At 44.8% G+C, this 15,316-nt stretch overlaps 1 protein-coding gene across 1 annotated transcript in view; it reads left to right on the top strand.

Annotated features, from left to right (window-relative positions):
- FOCAD (focadhesin) overlaps positions 1–15,316 on the top strand; it is a 268,287-nt gene that overhangs the window by 147,610 nt on the left and 105,361 nt on the right. The window contains exons 21-25 of the mRNA XM_040359573.1: positions 2,181–2,302; positions 9,756–9,848; positions 10,981–11,069; positions 11,710–11,751; positions 12,951–13,059. Coding sequence (XP_040215507.1) covers positions 2,181–2,302; positions 9,756–9,848; positions 10,981–11,069; positions 11,710–11,751; positions 12,951–13,059 — 455 coding nt within the window. The remainder of the gene's footprint in view (positions 1–2,180; positions 2,303–9,755; positions 9,849–10,980; positions 11,070–11,709; positions 11,752–12,950; positions 13,060–15,316) is intronic.

Below are 15,316 nucleotides of genomic sequence, written 5' to 3'. Positions count from 1 at the left end.
AGCCCTGCCCCTAACTAAAAAATGTCCAAATTGGTCCCAATTAGCCATTTTTCCTCCCCGATGTCCTGTGAATCGTTGGTGTTACAAGGTCTCAGGTGTGAATGGGGACAAGGTGTGTTAAATTTGGTGTTATTGCTCTTACTCTCTCATACTGGTCACTGGAAGTTCAACATGGCACCTCATGGCAAAAAACTCTCTGATGATCTATTAAAATGAATTGTTGCTCTACAAAAAGATGGCCTATGCTATAGGAAGATTGCCAAGACCCTGAAATGGAGCTGAAGCACAGTGACCAAGACCATACAGCAGTTTAACAGGACAGGTTCCACTAAGAACAGGCCTCGCCATGGTCGACCAAAGAAGTTAAATGCACCTGCTCAGAGGTTGTCTTTGGGAAATAGACATATGAGTGCTGCCAGGCTCTTCTAAAGATGATGCACAAGAAAGCCTGCAAACACATTTCTAAAGATAAACAGACTAAGCACATAGCAACACAATATACAATGCATCAAACAACACATTACAAATCAAGGTGGTATTCTAATAAATGATCACTATATCTGAAAAAGTGAAGCCGGTGAAGGTCATTAATAGGTAAGAAATAGTGGAGAACAAAGTCTGTGATTAAAGAATAAAAGAGAGAGATCTTCAACAGCTTGAAATGCTCATCCTCTTCCACCAGAACCACCACTCGTGAAGACTAAGCACATAGATTACTGGAACCATGCCCTGTGGTCTGATGAGACAAATATAAACTTATTTCGTTCAGATATTGTCAAGCGTGTGTGGCGGCAACCGGGTAAAAATTACAAAGACAAGTGTGTCTTGCCTACATTCAAGCATGGTGGGAGTGTCATGGTCTGGGGCTGCATGAGTGCTGTCAACACTGGGGAGCTACAGTTCATTGAGGGAACCATGAATGCCAACATGTACTGTGACATACTGAAGCAGAGCATGATCAGTTCCCTTCGGAGACTGGGCCACAGGGCAGCATTCCAACATAACGACTCCAAACACATCTCCAAGACGACCACTGCCTTGCTAAAGAAGTTGAAGGTAAAGGGTATGGACTGGCAAAGCATGTCTCCAGACCTAAACCCTATTGAGCATCTGTGGGGCATCCTCAAACAGAAGGTGGAGGAGCGCAAGGTCTCTAACATTCACCAGATCCATGATGTCAGCATGGAGGAGTAAAAGAGGACTCCAGTGCAATCTATGAAGCTTTGGTGAACTCCATGCCCAAGAGGGTTAAGGCAGGGCTGGAAAATAATGGTGGCCACACAAAATATTGACACTTTGGGCCCAATTTGGACATTTAGGGGTGTACTCACTTTTGTTGCCAGCGGTTTAGACATTAATGGCTGTGTGTTGAGTTATTTTGAAGGGACAGCAAATTTACACTGTTATACAAGCTGTACACTCACTACTTTACATTGTACCAAAGTGTAATTCCTTCAGTGTTATCACATAAAAAGATGTAATAAAATATTTTCAAAATGTGAGGGGTGTACTCACTTTGGTGAGATACTGTAATTCCATGGCCAACTGTGGAAAATTGTAAGCTGCTGCAGACAGACAATAGTGCTAACCGTAAACTTGGAGGATATCCCAATGGACATAAAAGACATTCCAAAAGACTGTTCCACCATAACACAATAAGATACCTGCTATCTACTAATTATCTCACTCGTTTGTGCTAGGATATGTGCAGTTGTGAAAAGGGTTGGATTACATTTTTTAATGATGTAGCCTTAGTGGAGCCAATTAAAATAAGACGTTATACTATGTACATTTTAGTAGGTTTCTCATGTCCTTTGTTTTATGTTGAATGTATTCTGTTAATTTAGTAAGCACAGTACAAAGAGATGATTTCACTGTATTACTGGCAATGGACATGGTAAAATAGACATGAGAAAACAACTGTGAATGAATCCTAAGTTATAAACATCCCGCTGATTTCCCACTCTTCCAAGAAAACAGTGATTATATCCAGTTTCTTATGATTTTTATATCAAACAGATGTAATGCGCATAAACATAATTTATTACCCTGATACTTATCTGTCCAAATCTGCATTTACTCATTAAAAAAAAAACATTCATTGTATGAAGAAAGCTTTTCCGTCATGTAGACATCGTACATTCTTTATGGGTTTTCTCACTGAGTGTAACATTTTACAGCCGGCATGCTGCTGTGCTATGACCTGCCTGTTCAGACGGACAGAGATGGCAGACCTATCAATCGCTTCCTTGCCAGCAGGGGCCGCAGTTACCAGCAGATGTTAACAGCCCTTATACATGAGGTATGTGTTAAGAACCTCTAATGATGGCAATACTGATCTGGCTTTGACTGATTTATTTGGTCACACGGTTATAATATGCACCACTCTACTGCTGTGCTACTGTTATTACCATGTTTTGTGTTTTAGAAAGAGGAAAAATCATTTGGGCATTATTATTCGTTTTGAAAAAAAAATAAACAAATGTCAAATCCTTTGAAATATGTGATTTGCATATTAATATCTAATTATTTTGTTAAGGTGTAATTAATGAGAGCTTCCGAGCAATTCTTTCACACCACTTATGCCACGTACACAGGACGAGAAAAATGCAATTTCTTTATCGTTATATCACGGGACACAGAGCGGCATTCATTACTATATGGGTTATATGGAGTACCTTCAGGTGATAGACACTGGCAATCTCAAACAGGAAATGCCCCTCCCTATATAACCCCCTCCCATAGGAGTACCTCAGTTTTTACGCCAGTGTCTTAGGTGTTAGTCATGGTTTAGCTCGCCTCCGCATCCTTGGGATTAGGTGAGCTAACCGGTTCTGTCCAAAGGCCTCAGCGCTAAAGTGGTCAGTAACCGGACCCCAAACCCTTGGGGTATAGCCCATAATGCTTTTCTTTTTAGAGAGCTGGACCCTGGGCCCAGAACTTAGAAACCTTTGGGTGCCTAATGTTTTCTGTTGCCAGAGTGCTATATGGGCCCAGGACAGTGGATCCTTCATAGGAACCCAGGGCCTGAAGGTCTAGACATCCCCACCGAGATGGGGGAAGATTGGGCCTCTTGCTTGGCAAAGTCTTGCGGCATGGAGCAGGTAAGTGAGGGGAAAACTTGCGGAACTTGGTTCTTAGCAGGTTTTTTCTGGGGGGGTCACAGGGGACATGCCTAAAGTTATGCGCTGCATCTGGCAAACTAGTCACATATCATAAAGATAGGATGGCTCTATGTGTATTATTCCCCATAAAATGTGACCTCCCTTGTAGTGTTGGAAAAGCATTGAGTGGGGCCTGTGTGATATAAAACTATGTGTGTGTGTCAGAGAGCTGTGCTTACCTGCAAGCCTCCAGGCAAAACGCTGACCTCCTCGTGGTTCCAGGCTGCAGGCTGCAGTTTGCTGGAGCTGAGAGGTCCCTTCCCCCCAACCCCCCCCCCCTGTCGGCGGGCGCGCGCGCGGCGCGCGTTCACGTATTATAGGCGCAATTGGCGCCGTTTAGCTGGGGGGGAAGGGCGGGTCAGTAGCTTAAGGAAGGGGCGGCCCTTCCTTGTTTGTTCCATACAGCTCATTCAATACTTTGGAACTGGGGAGGAAAGACCAGAGCGGCAGCACGGGGCGCCGAGGACACACAGTGGCCAGAAGGAATATTGCAGTCTTCAGAAGACTGTTTTCAAGCCTAGGAATAGGCTGTTTCTTTTCCATCTCATAGTTTTTCTTGCAATACTACTCAGGGGGACAGAATGTTTTTTCTTTCCTGGATTTGAAGCAAAAAAAAAAAAAAAAGTCATCTAGGGGAGAGGAAGCATTTTTATCCCCCAAAACAGGTGTTTGGGCAATTAACTATTTATAGTCCCAAGTACCAATAAGCTAGCAGGTGTACCTCGGTATTGTACCATGGCATCCGGGTCAGAGGGTACAAGAGGTGGGGATTCCCCCAGAGAGTCTGAGGTCTCGGACAAAGCTATGCCGCTGCTTTCCCCACAGGGAGCCTTGGGGCCATCGGGATCTGGGGCTGGAGCTGACGCGGGTCAGTCCAACCCTAAGACGGTCACTGACGAGGTATTACTCACCTCTTTAAAAGAGATGGAGAAAAGATGGGAAAAATGATAGCCGCAGCTATGCGGGGCAGTAAACGGAGTAGATCTCCGTCGCCCGAGCGCGGACCCTCAGAAGAGGAGGTCATTTCCTCAGGGAATTGGACGACCTCTTGGACAAGGACCAAGTAGGTTCAGGGATCGAAGATCCGGATACAGAGGAGTCTGGGGCAGTCTCCCTGAGGGAGAGCTGGTGGATTCAAGGATTAACGGACTTGGTCCATAAGGCATTCAACTTGCCAGTACCAGATCTCCAGGTATCGACGGTTTCAGCTTTGGGCTCACTGAGGGCGCCTCAAAGCAAGGCTGTGTTTCCGATCCATCCTCTATTAGAGGGAGTTTTGTTCCAAGATTGGAACAAGCCAGATAAAATCTTCTTACCACCTAAAAGATTTTCTGTCCTATATCCTATGGAAGACAAATTTTCCAAAAGATGGGCTACCCCTGCAGTGGACGCAGCCATCTCATGTGTTAACAAATCGTTAACATGCCCTGTAGAAAACATACAGGTGTTCAAGGATCCAGTTGATAAACGCTTGGAAGCACTACTTAAGAACTCCTTCACTACTGCAGGGGCAGTAGTACAGCCAGCTGTGGCTGCGATTGGGGTCGCTCAAGCATTATCGGATCAATTTAAGCAGATGCTTAAACTTATTCCTGCCCAGCAGGCAGAAGAATTTTCGGACGTCCCTAAGGCCATATGTTTTACGGTAGACGCAATTAAGGATTCTATCCAGCAAGCGTCACGTTTATCGTTATTCCTTGTCCATATGAGAAGACTCTTATGGTTAAAGAGCTGGGAGGCTGAGCCCCCATGCAAGAAGCTCCTGGTAGGGTTCCCCTTCCATGGAGGATGACTCTTCGGAGAAGACCTAGATAAATACATTCAGACCATTTCAAACGGCAAGAGTACTCTCTTGCCAACTAAGAAGAAGTTGCAGGGGCCTGCGTTTAAACGACAGTATTCCCCTGGGCAGGGGCCCTCTAATGCCAAGCAGTATCGACGGCCTCCTGCGAAAGCAAACTTCGGCTTCAACAGCAAGTCACAAGGACAGGCTGCTAGAGGCAGAAAGCAGTGGTTTCGCAAACCAGCAAAACCAGCCCCCAAGTCGACCTTATGAAGGGGCGCCCCCACCCACGAAGGTGGGGGGAAGGCTGCGACTCTTTTCAGAGATTTGGGAAGCCAGCATTCCCGACGAGTGGGTACGGTCTTCCGTGGCCACAGGCTACAAATTAGATTTCCTAAAGTTTCCTCCTCCTCATTTCCAGGAGTCGAGGATTCCAAACGATCCGGAGAAGGGAGCCGCATTAAGATCGGCATTAGATCATCTACTTTCCCAGGAAGTAATAGTAAAGGTACCAGTCCTGGAACAGGGGCTGGGTTTCTACTCCAACCTATTCATCATCCCAAAGTCCAATGGAGATGTCAGGCCAATTTTGGACCTAAAGATGGTAAATGCATACTTAAAAGTCCGCTCATTTCGGATGGAATCCGTGCGGTCAGCAGCTGCCACACTCTAAAAGGACGACTTCATGGCGTCCATAGACATAAAGGATGCCTACCTTCATGTTCCAATTTATCAGCCACATCAAAGATATCTACGCTTCATGGTGGCTTCGCGTCATTTCCAATTCGTGGCGCTTCCCTTCGGGTTGGCTACGGCCCCCCGGGTGTTCACGAAGGTCCTAGCTCCAATCCTAGCCAAGCTAAGGATCCAAGGGGTCACGATCCTAGCATACCTGGACGACCTCCTAGTCATAGACCACTCGTCTCCCGGCTTGGAGCGAGCAGTGGCCCTCACGGTCCAATACCTCGAGAGGTTCGGCTGGGTCCTAAATCGAGAAAAGTCAGCTTTCCTGCCCACAAGGCAGTTGGAATATCTCGGCATGAGATTAGACACAGAACAACAAAGAGTGTTCCTACCTCTGAGGAAGGTCAAAGCCATCAAGGAATTAATCCTACTGGTTCTAAGCAAGAAAGAACCGACTATTCGCCTAAGTATGAGGTTACTAGGCAAGATGGTGGCCACATTCGAGGCGGTACCATACGCCCAGAGCCACACTCGCATCCTGCAGGCAGCCATCCTGTCAGCATGGAGCAGAAGGCCACAGGCCTTGGATATCCCGTTGCCGCTCTCATCAAGAGTCCGACAAAGTCTGTGTTGGTGGTTAGACCCTCAGAATCTACTGAAGGGGAAGTCTTTCAGCCCAGTGGCTTGGAAGATAGTGACCACAGACGCCAGCCTGACGGGCTGGGGAGCAATTTTGGATGGTTGCACTCGCCAAGGTACTTGGGCAAAGCCAGAGAAGCAGTTGCCCATCAACATCTTGGAGCTCAGAGCTGCTCGACTAGCCCTCAGGGCTTGGACGTCAAAATTGCAGGGGTTCCCGGTGAGAATTCAATCAGACAATGCCACGGCCGTGGCATACATAAATCACCAAGGGGGAACCAGGAGTCAAGCCGCTCAGAGAGAGGTGAGCTTGATTCTCCTATGGGCAGAGGCTCATGTGCCCTGCATATCGGCAATATTCATTCCAGGAGTGGACAATTTTCAGGCGGACTTCTTAAGCCGCCAGACTCTATGGCCGGGGGAATGGTCTCTGCATCCACAAGTCTTTCAAGCACTCTGCCAAAGATGGGGAGTGCCGGACGTGGATATCATGGCATTGAGACTCAACAAGAAGCTAGACAGGTTCATGTCCCGCCCAAGGGATCCGATGGCCTGCGGAACCAATGCGCTGGTTTGCCCTTGGCATCAGTTCAAACTTCTTTATGCGTTTCCCCCGCTCCAGTTACTACCCCGCCTGCTACGCAGGATCCGGGTGGAGCACATACCAGTTATCCTGGTAGCTCCAGCATGGCCCAGAAGGGCATGGTACTCACTAATCCTAAGGATGGTAGTGGGAGACCCTTGGACTCTGCCTCTAAGGCCAGACCTGCTATCGCAAGGTCCGATCCTCCACCCTGCCTTACGGCATCTAAATTTGACGGCCTGGAAGCTGAATCCCTGATTCTCAGGGGTAGAGGTCTGTCTCAGAAAGTAATCTCTACCCTAATCAGAGCCAGGAAACCGGTCTCTAGGGTGATTTATCACAGGGTCTGGAAGGCCTATGTAGGCTGGTGTGAGTCCAAGCTGTGGCTTCCTCGCAAGTTCACCATTGATAGAGTTTTAAGTTTTCTCCAGCTAGGAGTGGATAAAGGATTGGCATTAAGCACAATCAAAGGACAGATTTCTGCTCTGTCAGTGTGGTTTCAGCGGCCGCTGGCCACCCACTCGCTGGTTAAGACCTTCCTTCAAGGGGTCTTACGTATTAAACCTCCAGTTAAATCCCCGCTTTGTCCGTGGGATTTAAATCTTGTTCTGTCAAGTTTACAGAAACAACCGTTTGAGCCGTTGGCTGAAATTCCTTTGGTTTTACTGACAAGGAAGTTAGTATTTTTGGTTGCCATAGTTTCCGCAAGAGTTTCGGAACTGGCGGCCTTATCCTGTAAGGAACCATATCTTATTTTTCATAAGGACAGGGTCGTTCTCCGCCCTCATCCTTCCTTCCTACCGAAGGTTATATCCAGTTTTCATTTGAACCAGGATTTGGTATTACCAACCTTCTTCCCTAAACCTACTTCCAGAAAGGAAGTGTTGCTGCATACCTTGGATATTGTCAGGGCCATGAGGGCCTATCTTAAAGCTACAAAGAAGATCCGGAAAACAGATGTGCTGTTCATTCTACCGGATGGGCCCAAGAAGGGGCAGGCAGCTGCAAAATCCACCATTTCTAGGTGGATTAAGCAATTAATCACTCAGGCCTACGGCTTGAAAGGGTTGCCTCCTCCAGTATCATTAAAGGCTCATTCTACTAGGGCCATGGGCGCCTCCTGGGCAGCACACCACCAGATCTCTATGGCTCAAGTTTGCAAGGCGGCAACCTGGTCTTCTGTCCACACATTTACAAAATTCTACAAGTTGGACGTAAGAAGGAATACTGATACTGCCTTCGGGCAGGCAGTGCTGCAGGCTGCAGTTTGAGACCCTCGGATTCCGGGGGCTCCTCTTTTTTTGAGTTAAATTTAAAATTTAAGATTATTTTTCTCAACTAAGTTGGATTTATTATGATTTGAGTATACCTCTAAATTAAATCCTTTTGTCTTGGAGATGTTCTCCCTCCCCTCATTGTAAGCATTGCTTTGGGACATCCCATATAGTAATGAATGCCGCTCTGTGTCCCGTGATGTAACGATAAAGAAAAAGAGATTTTTAATACAGCTTACCTGTAAAATCTTTTTCTTGGAGTACATCACGGGACACAGAGCTCCCACCCCTCTTTTTGAGGACCATTTTGGGAGGCATACTGCTTGCTACAAAACTGAGGTACTCCTCCTATGGGAGGGGGTTATATAGGGATGGGCATTTCCTGTTTGAGATTGCCAGTGTCTATCACCTGAAGGTACTCCATATAACCCATATAGTAATGAATGCCGCTCTGTGTCCCGTGATGTACTCCAAGAAAAAGATTTTACAGGTAAGCTGTATTAAAAATCTCTTTTTTTTTAATTGGTCATGAAAAACGGTTGTGTGTAGGCTCCAGAGCATTTTTCTCGTCGTTTTTCACGTCATCGTTTTTCTCGTTTGTGAAAAATGGTTGTGTGTAAGCTTTAACGACGGAAAAAAAAACATGCATGCTCAGAAGCAAGTTATGAGACGGGAAATTAGCATAATCAGCCCAAAGGGTGGTGCCATTCGAATGGAACTTCCCCTTTATAGTGCCGTCGTACGTGTTGTACACCACCGTGCTTTGCTCAAGCATTTTTTATCACGATCATGTGTATGCAAGACAGGCTTGAGAGGAATCACGATGAGAAAAACTTAGTTTTTTTCCATGACATGAAAAATGGTCGTGTGTACGCAGCATAGGAGTTTTTCCTTCTCATATGCTCAGCTTCTCAAACAAACACGTTTCTAATGAATGTGCATTGAGTTGGCCTATCTTTGCTCATTTATCAGAGAAGGAATAAGTTTGGAATCGCCAAACCATTTGTCTATGCACCACTTTTCCAGTTTTCTCAAAAGCTCAAAAATATTGTTCCTAGTATGATGGATGTGATATTTAAAGATACACTGCTGTTGGTATACATTTATCCTTACAATAAGGTCTCTTTAAAATGCATGTCTTATATTTATGAGCATGGCCTTTAGTTTATTCAATCTTTGTTCTCTTGCAGAGATTTTCCACTTCTTGTTGTGTCAGGTGTCGCTGTGGTTCCACCTTTTAGCCACTATATTACTAGTGTGCCTTGTCACAACTGTATGGGTACACTGATGACGTAACAGCTATCCGGGGGAACCACAGCTTGGGAGATGCAAGCATCAAACACACCCAGAAGTGTTGAATGCTAAAAAATTTACTGACAGCATTAGCTCTGCAAGACATCGAAGGTTGCATTTAACAGAAGTGCAAATTGTAACTATAGTACATGTATTTGAAAAAGATAATGTTGTTAGGATACATGTAACTCTGTCTATTGAAGAAAAACCTGTTACAGACCTCAGCAGTTTAGCTATTTTACAGAAAAAGCTGAACTTTGCATATAACTTCATTGCCTGTATCTCAAGATACACTGATTGTTTGACAACTTACCAACTGCACATGTTTCCTGTAGGTAAATATCCAGTCCTCGGAATGGCATCGCTCTATTCTGTTCCCTCAGTCATGGCTTGGCTTCATGGGAAGGACATATCATGCTGTGCTTCAGGTATGTTCATGTGAAAAGAAAATTCTATGTGTGTGTTAATATAATTACTATTATACACAAGTAGCAATTTCTTTTCAGTCTGATTTTACAATGTCCTTTGGATTTACCAATAAAGCGCCGTACACACGACCGGTTTTCCTGCCAGGAAAACTGTGGGGAGAGCTTTTGGCCGGCAATCCCGGTCGTGTGTATGCTTCCTCACTGTTTTCCAGACAGGAAAACTGCCGGGAATCCCGGCAGGAAAATCGAGAACCTGCTCTCTATTTTCCCACTGGGATTTCCAGTGGTTTTAAACCCAGCAGTTTTCCTATGGGGAAACACTGCGAGGGAGCATACACACAGCCGGGATTCCCGGCCAAAGCTCTCCCCGCAGTTTTCCCAACGGCAAACCCGGCCGTGTGTACACAGGAAACTTACTGGGCAAGTTATCAGATTTCCTGGCGGACTTTATACCGGTCATGTGTACGGGGCTTAACAGTGTAGTTCTGGGGCCTACCCAAGCAATATATTCAATTATTATCCAGTCAGTTAGGTCCTTGCATGTGGTATTGGATAAATCTAAAGGAATTTGTATAACCAAATTGTAACCTGTATAACCAAATTTAGGAAGGCATGACATTTTCATGTAGATTGTTATTCCAGTAATTACATCACTGATACTTTTACCAGTAAATAAGGAACTATACCCTGACTGTTTAGATGCAGTTGAATGCACAAGTTTATTTTTGCCTTGGAATCTGATATTTTGTTGCTAGGAGCTCGTTTATCGTATTCAGATTGACGTTTATATTAAGTTGAATAGTATTGTAAAATTAGGTGTTTTGAAAAGTTTGCCTTATAATTGGCAGTTCGTTCTTTTGTGTGATCAAATCGACTTTGTCATTAAAAGGAAATTGGGGGTGCCATTGCTGACCTCTTTGAAAATGCTAGTTGTATGGCTGTCATGCTGTGGATCTAGAGATTGGGAATTCTGATACTTTACCCGACACATTTACAGCATGCCTATTCTGGGTCAGTGACTAAAAAGTGCTGATGCCAGCCAGGTAAAAATTTCCAAAGGGGTAGAACAATGGAAGTCCCATACTTTTTGTTTTTATTGTAATTTTTGCTGTTATTTTTATTTTTTTTCTAGGGTAGGCAGGCTGAGCTAGAGATGCAGCTGAAACATGGAAAGGACGACCCACAAGAACTCCAGTATAAAGCACACACAGCATGGCTCTGGTATGGAGCAGGTTATGGGTTCTTATGTCATCTAACAAGATGGTCCAGTTATTGTTATAATTCTAGAAGTTGGCAACATTTCCAGAACCACACCATTTTCTTGATTTAATGCAAATAATATCACTCCTTCATATAGAGCCCAGACATGTTGTCTTTTTGCTGCCACTTTGTTTGTTCTATTGTTTGAAAAGAGCAGGGAGAATACTTAAAAGCTTTCCCCAGTTTATATTGCTATAGGTGTCTTTGTTGGAGTGATTTCTCCTGTTTGACAAGTGTCGTACAAAACGAGGACTAAGGGGAAATTTCCCAACAGGAACATAGACCACAATAGCTTTTATTTTAGTAGGTTGGTGAAGGGTTAGAACTTCTGTGAGAATTTTACTGCTCTTCGGGTTCACATTGGGGAAATTTTCCCCAAATTCCTATCAAGCTATCGGAACGAGCAGGAACTAAGGGAATATATCCCCAAATTCACAGAGAAACAATGAAAACCTAATGAATGTTACACCCTTCCCCACTCTAAATCTAAAACTTTCAATCTAAAACTAGCATTTTTTTTTTTTTTTTGGAGTAGAGGCTTTTACATGTTTTCTTTTTTTACATTTTGTGTTTTGTGACAGTTTGTAATTTTGTTTTTCAGGGTAAGAGATATGCTGACTGATATAATAAGATCTTCTATCAAGTAAGCTATTCACCTCTTTTAACCAATTTACTAACTTAATCCTCATGAATGCACATATAGGGGAGGCAGCAGGGGTCAAGTCCTGGGGAAAAAAGTGTGGGAACTCGCACCCAAGATCCACTCCCCCACCAAAAAAAAAAAAAAAATGATACGCTGATATGCATAATTACTAAACCGCAAGTTATTTCTAAATTGCATGATAACTCGCGGCAGATCTCCACAATGTCTCCTGGGAACAATGACAAAAGCTCAGAGGAGACATTGCGGCATTGAGGAAGTGACAGAATACCCGCACACTACCCGATGAATCCATATACAGGAAGCGGCCAGTAACATAAACGATTACTAAGGTTCGCCTGCCCCTGACAGTGACTCAAGCTGGGCATCGCCGCTTAGTGAAGGATCGGCTCGGGCGGCTCGGCTGCTCTTGGCTGCTCTAGTCCTGCAAAGGGAACTGAGTTCCTGCTGTGAAAAAAGTGCAGAAACTCCGTTCCCACGCGTTCCCGCAGGACTTGAGCCCTGGGAGGCAGGCTAAACTCTTGTTTGCAGTTAAAGGGCAGGGTCTAACTGCTAGTCACCTCCCCACCTATCTGCTGTTTGAACATCACTGCTGAGTAACTCCAGGGCACATCTTTCTTTAACAGCCTGCCTCACAAAATCTGACTGATGCCTAAAACAGTTCAGATGCTCTTAAAGAGGTTCTTTGCCCTGTTTGGAAAAAAAAATCAGCAGCTCCAAATGAGAACTTCTGGTGGATCGTTGCGACGATCCGACCTGAAGTGGGAGCGAGTACCTGATAAAAAGGTACCCACTCCCCACTCTCCCCCCCCCCTCAAAAAAAGTGCCAAAAATAGAAGCAGAAAGGGCAAAAAGGGCATAAAGCAGAACTATAGGGTGATTTTACCATGGGCTTCCACATAAAATAATTCTTAATTCCAAAGACTTTCAGGTGTTCATGGACAACAGTGTATAATGTAGGATGGTCCATCGACATGCTAACATATCACAATTGACAGTTTAAAGGTAATTAAAATGCAAGTTTAAGTATAACCAATAGAAATGTCCATTTTACTGTTAAATGGTTTAGTTGTATTTGCCATGAAAGCAGGACTAAATCTTTAAGGAGCACTTACTGTAAGGGAGTTCTAAACATAAAGTATCCATTCTAAAGTCAGCTGTTCAAATCTCTTTTTTTACAGAGACAGCCCTGTGGTGAAGGGCAATGCACTCCTAGCTCTCACTGGCCTAGCTGTTACTGTCTCCAAATATGAAAGTAGTCTTCCATCAGAACCCGAAGGTGCCCCCGAGGTGCGTGTGTTTGTGTCTTTATGTTTTTATTCATTCTTTTTGTTCTATCTGTTTTATTGGGAACACTTTCCTGTTGTTTCCAGGGTCTGAAGTACTGTTAACACCTGGTGTGGGCGAGCCTTTGGTTCACACATATGTGGGAACGTGTGTAATAAGCATGTATTCCCTGACCAGCATATGTGTGAACCTAGGTATTTAGTACATCAGCAAATATTTTTTTGCAATAGTGATGAATTATGTTAGATCATCAAATAACAACTTGCATAGGAACTAAGCATCCTGAAACATACCAATGAATGTAAGCCACCCTAGAATATGCTTCCAATGCCAAGTGCTCCCCACCTTTGGCCTCATAAACCTTTAATGCTACACTGATGACACTTAACTTCAGTTTAAACCGAGCAGCACATATCAGAATTTTTGTTTACATAGCTTCCCCCCCCCTAGCCAATTGATCCAGGGTTGCACCGATCGCCGTTAAGGGGTCAGGAAGGAATTTTTTCCCCCGATCGCTGCAGATTGGCACAGCACGCCTGGGGTTTTTCGCCTTCCTCTGGACCAATCTGGGAGAGAAGACTCAACGAGTGACGGCTCACTTGGACAGTCTTCCACCCATCACGTCCGGCGTCTCGCGGCTCTTCCCGCATCCGCGCCAGACCAGGCCTCATTTGCGGCCGCCGCAATTAGGAAAGACTGACGACAATGGCTAATCTGCGATACTCTGCGGACTCTATTCGGGGTCTGAGACAATTCGCAACAGCATTACCAGCCGTCACCAAAAAGGCCTTAAAAATAGAGCAACTTTTGAGATTCGATCGACGATCGACCATCAAAAATTTTAACTATTTAACCCAGCTCGAGCACATATCATGTGCTTTGATCAACACAAGATCGGCAGTAAAACACCGATTAGAAATCCACGATTTCTTACTACAAAACGATCTAGACTGCCTCTTTATTACAGAAAGCTGGCTCTCAGACGACTGCAACACCATTCTCGGAGAATTGGTGCCAGAAAACTATCGCATTATAACGGAAAACAGAATAGGGCAAAGAGGAGGAGGCCTGGCGGTGATCCACAAGAATCGCATTACAATCACTAAGCCAGCCCTTCAAAATCCTCTTCCATTCATGGAAACCCTTACTCTTCAACTTCAAACTTCCCCCCAGGAGACTGTTCACATTCTCCTTTGCTATAGGCCACCTGGGCCAAAATCGCAGTTTTTGCCATCATTAACGGAGTTTATATCCACTTATACCCTTAACAGCAAACACCTTTTGCTGCTCGGGGACTTTAATCTGTGGGCCAACTCCGCACAGGATCCCATTGCGGACGCCTGCATTGATCACCTGGAGGGATTAGGGCTACAGCAACTTATATGCGGGCCAACACATGCTTCAGGTCACACACTCGACCTTATTTTCAGACAAAATCTGAAAATAAGCATTTTAGAAAATGAACCATTGCCATGGACAGACCACCATGCAATTAATTTCATAATCTCCAAAATTCCCCCAGTGATAAAAGCACCCAAGCCGGTGACAATACACTGGGCTAGATCTCAGAAGAAGCTCCATTCGGAACTCTTCAAATCTACCTTGGGAAACAGAATCAAAACAATCCATCCACATCAAACAGCCGCAGATACACTGGATGCCATAAACGCAGCCCTGCTACAGTCAGCCGATTTAGTAGCACCGAAACGCAAAGCATGCATCCGAAAAAGAAAGTCCGGCTGGTTCAACAACCAGCTGTCGCTTCTGAAGCAAGAGCGCAGAAGGGCGGAAGCCGCCTGGAAAAGAAGTCCTGCAGAGGATAACCTCATCATCTACAAGGCAATAACAACACGATATCATAAAGAAATCTTCAAAGCCAAGAAACACCATTTTTCTATGGCGATTAACAGCGCCCTAAACCGCCCCCGCGAACTCTTCAAGATGGTCACCCAGACCATGAATCCAGGATGTCTTGAAGTCCCCAACTCAGACACCCAAGAGTTCTGCAATGAACTATCGGATTTCTTCATCAACAAAATTGAAAGAATCCGGGAAAGCATCATGCAAAACAATACCCCCCTCAACCCCACCGTCAATCAACCACAAAACACCCACAGAAACGCTCTACAATCAACAAAGTTCACTCTGGAACCGATCTCCATTGATACCACAAAAAATATCATTGGTGCTTTGCGGAACAGCACATCGCCCAATGATATCATCCCCACCAAACTGCTGAAGGAATGTGCCGACATCCTGG

Source organism: Rana temporaria, chromosome 1 (assembly GCF_905171775.1).
Source record: "Rana temporaria chromosome 1, aRanTem1.1, whole genome shotgun sequence".
NCBI classification, from domain to species: Eukaryota; Metazoa; Chordata; class Amphibia; order Anura; family Ranidae; genus Rana; species Rana temporaria.
The sequence above is the reverse complement of the archived record's forward strand: the minus strand, read 5'-3'. Positions and strand labels throughout refer to the sequence as shown.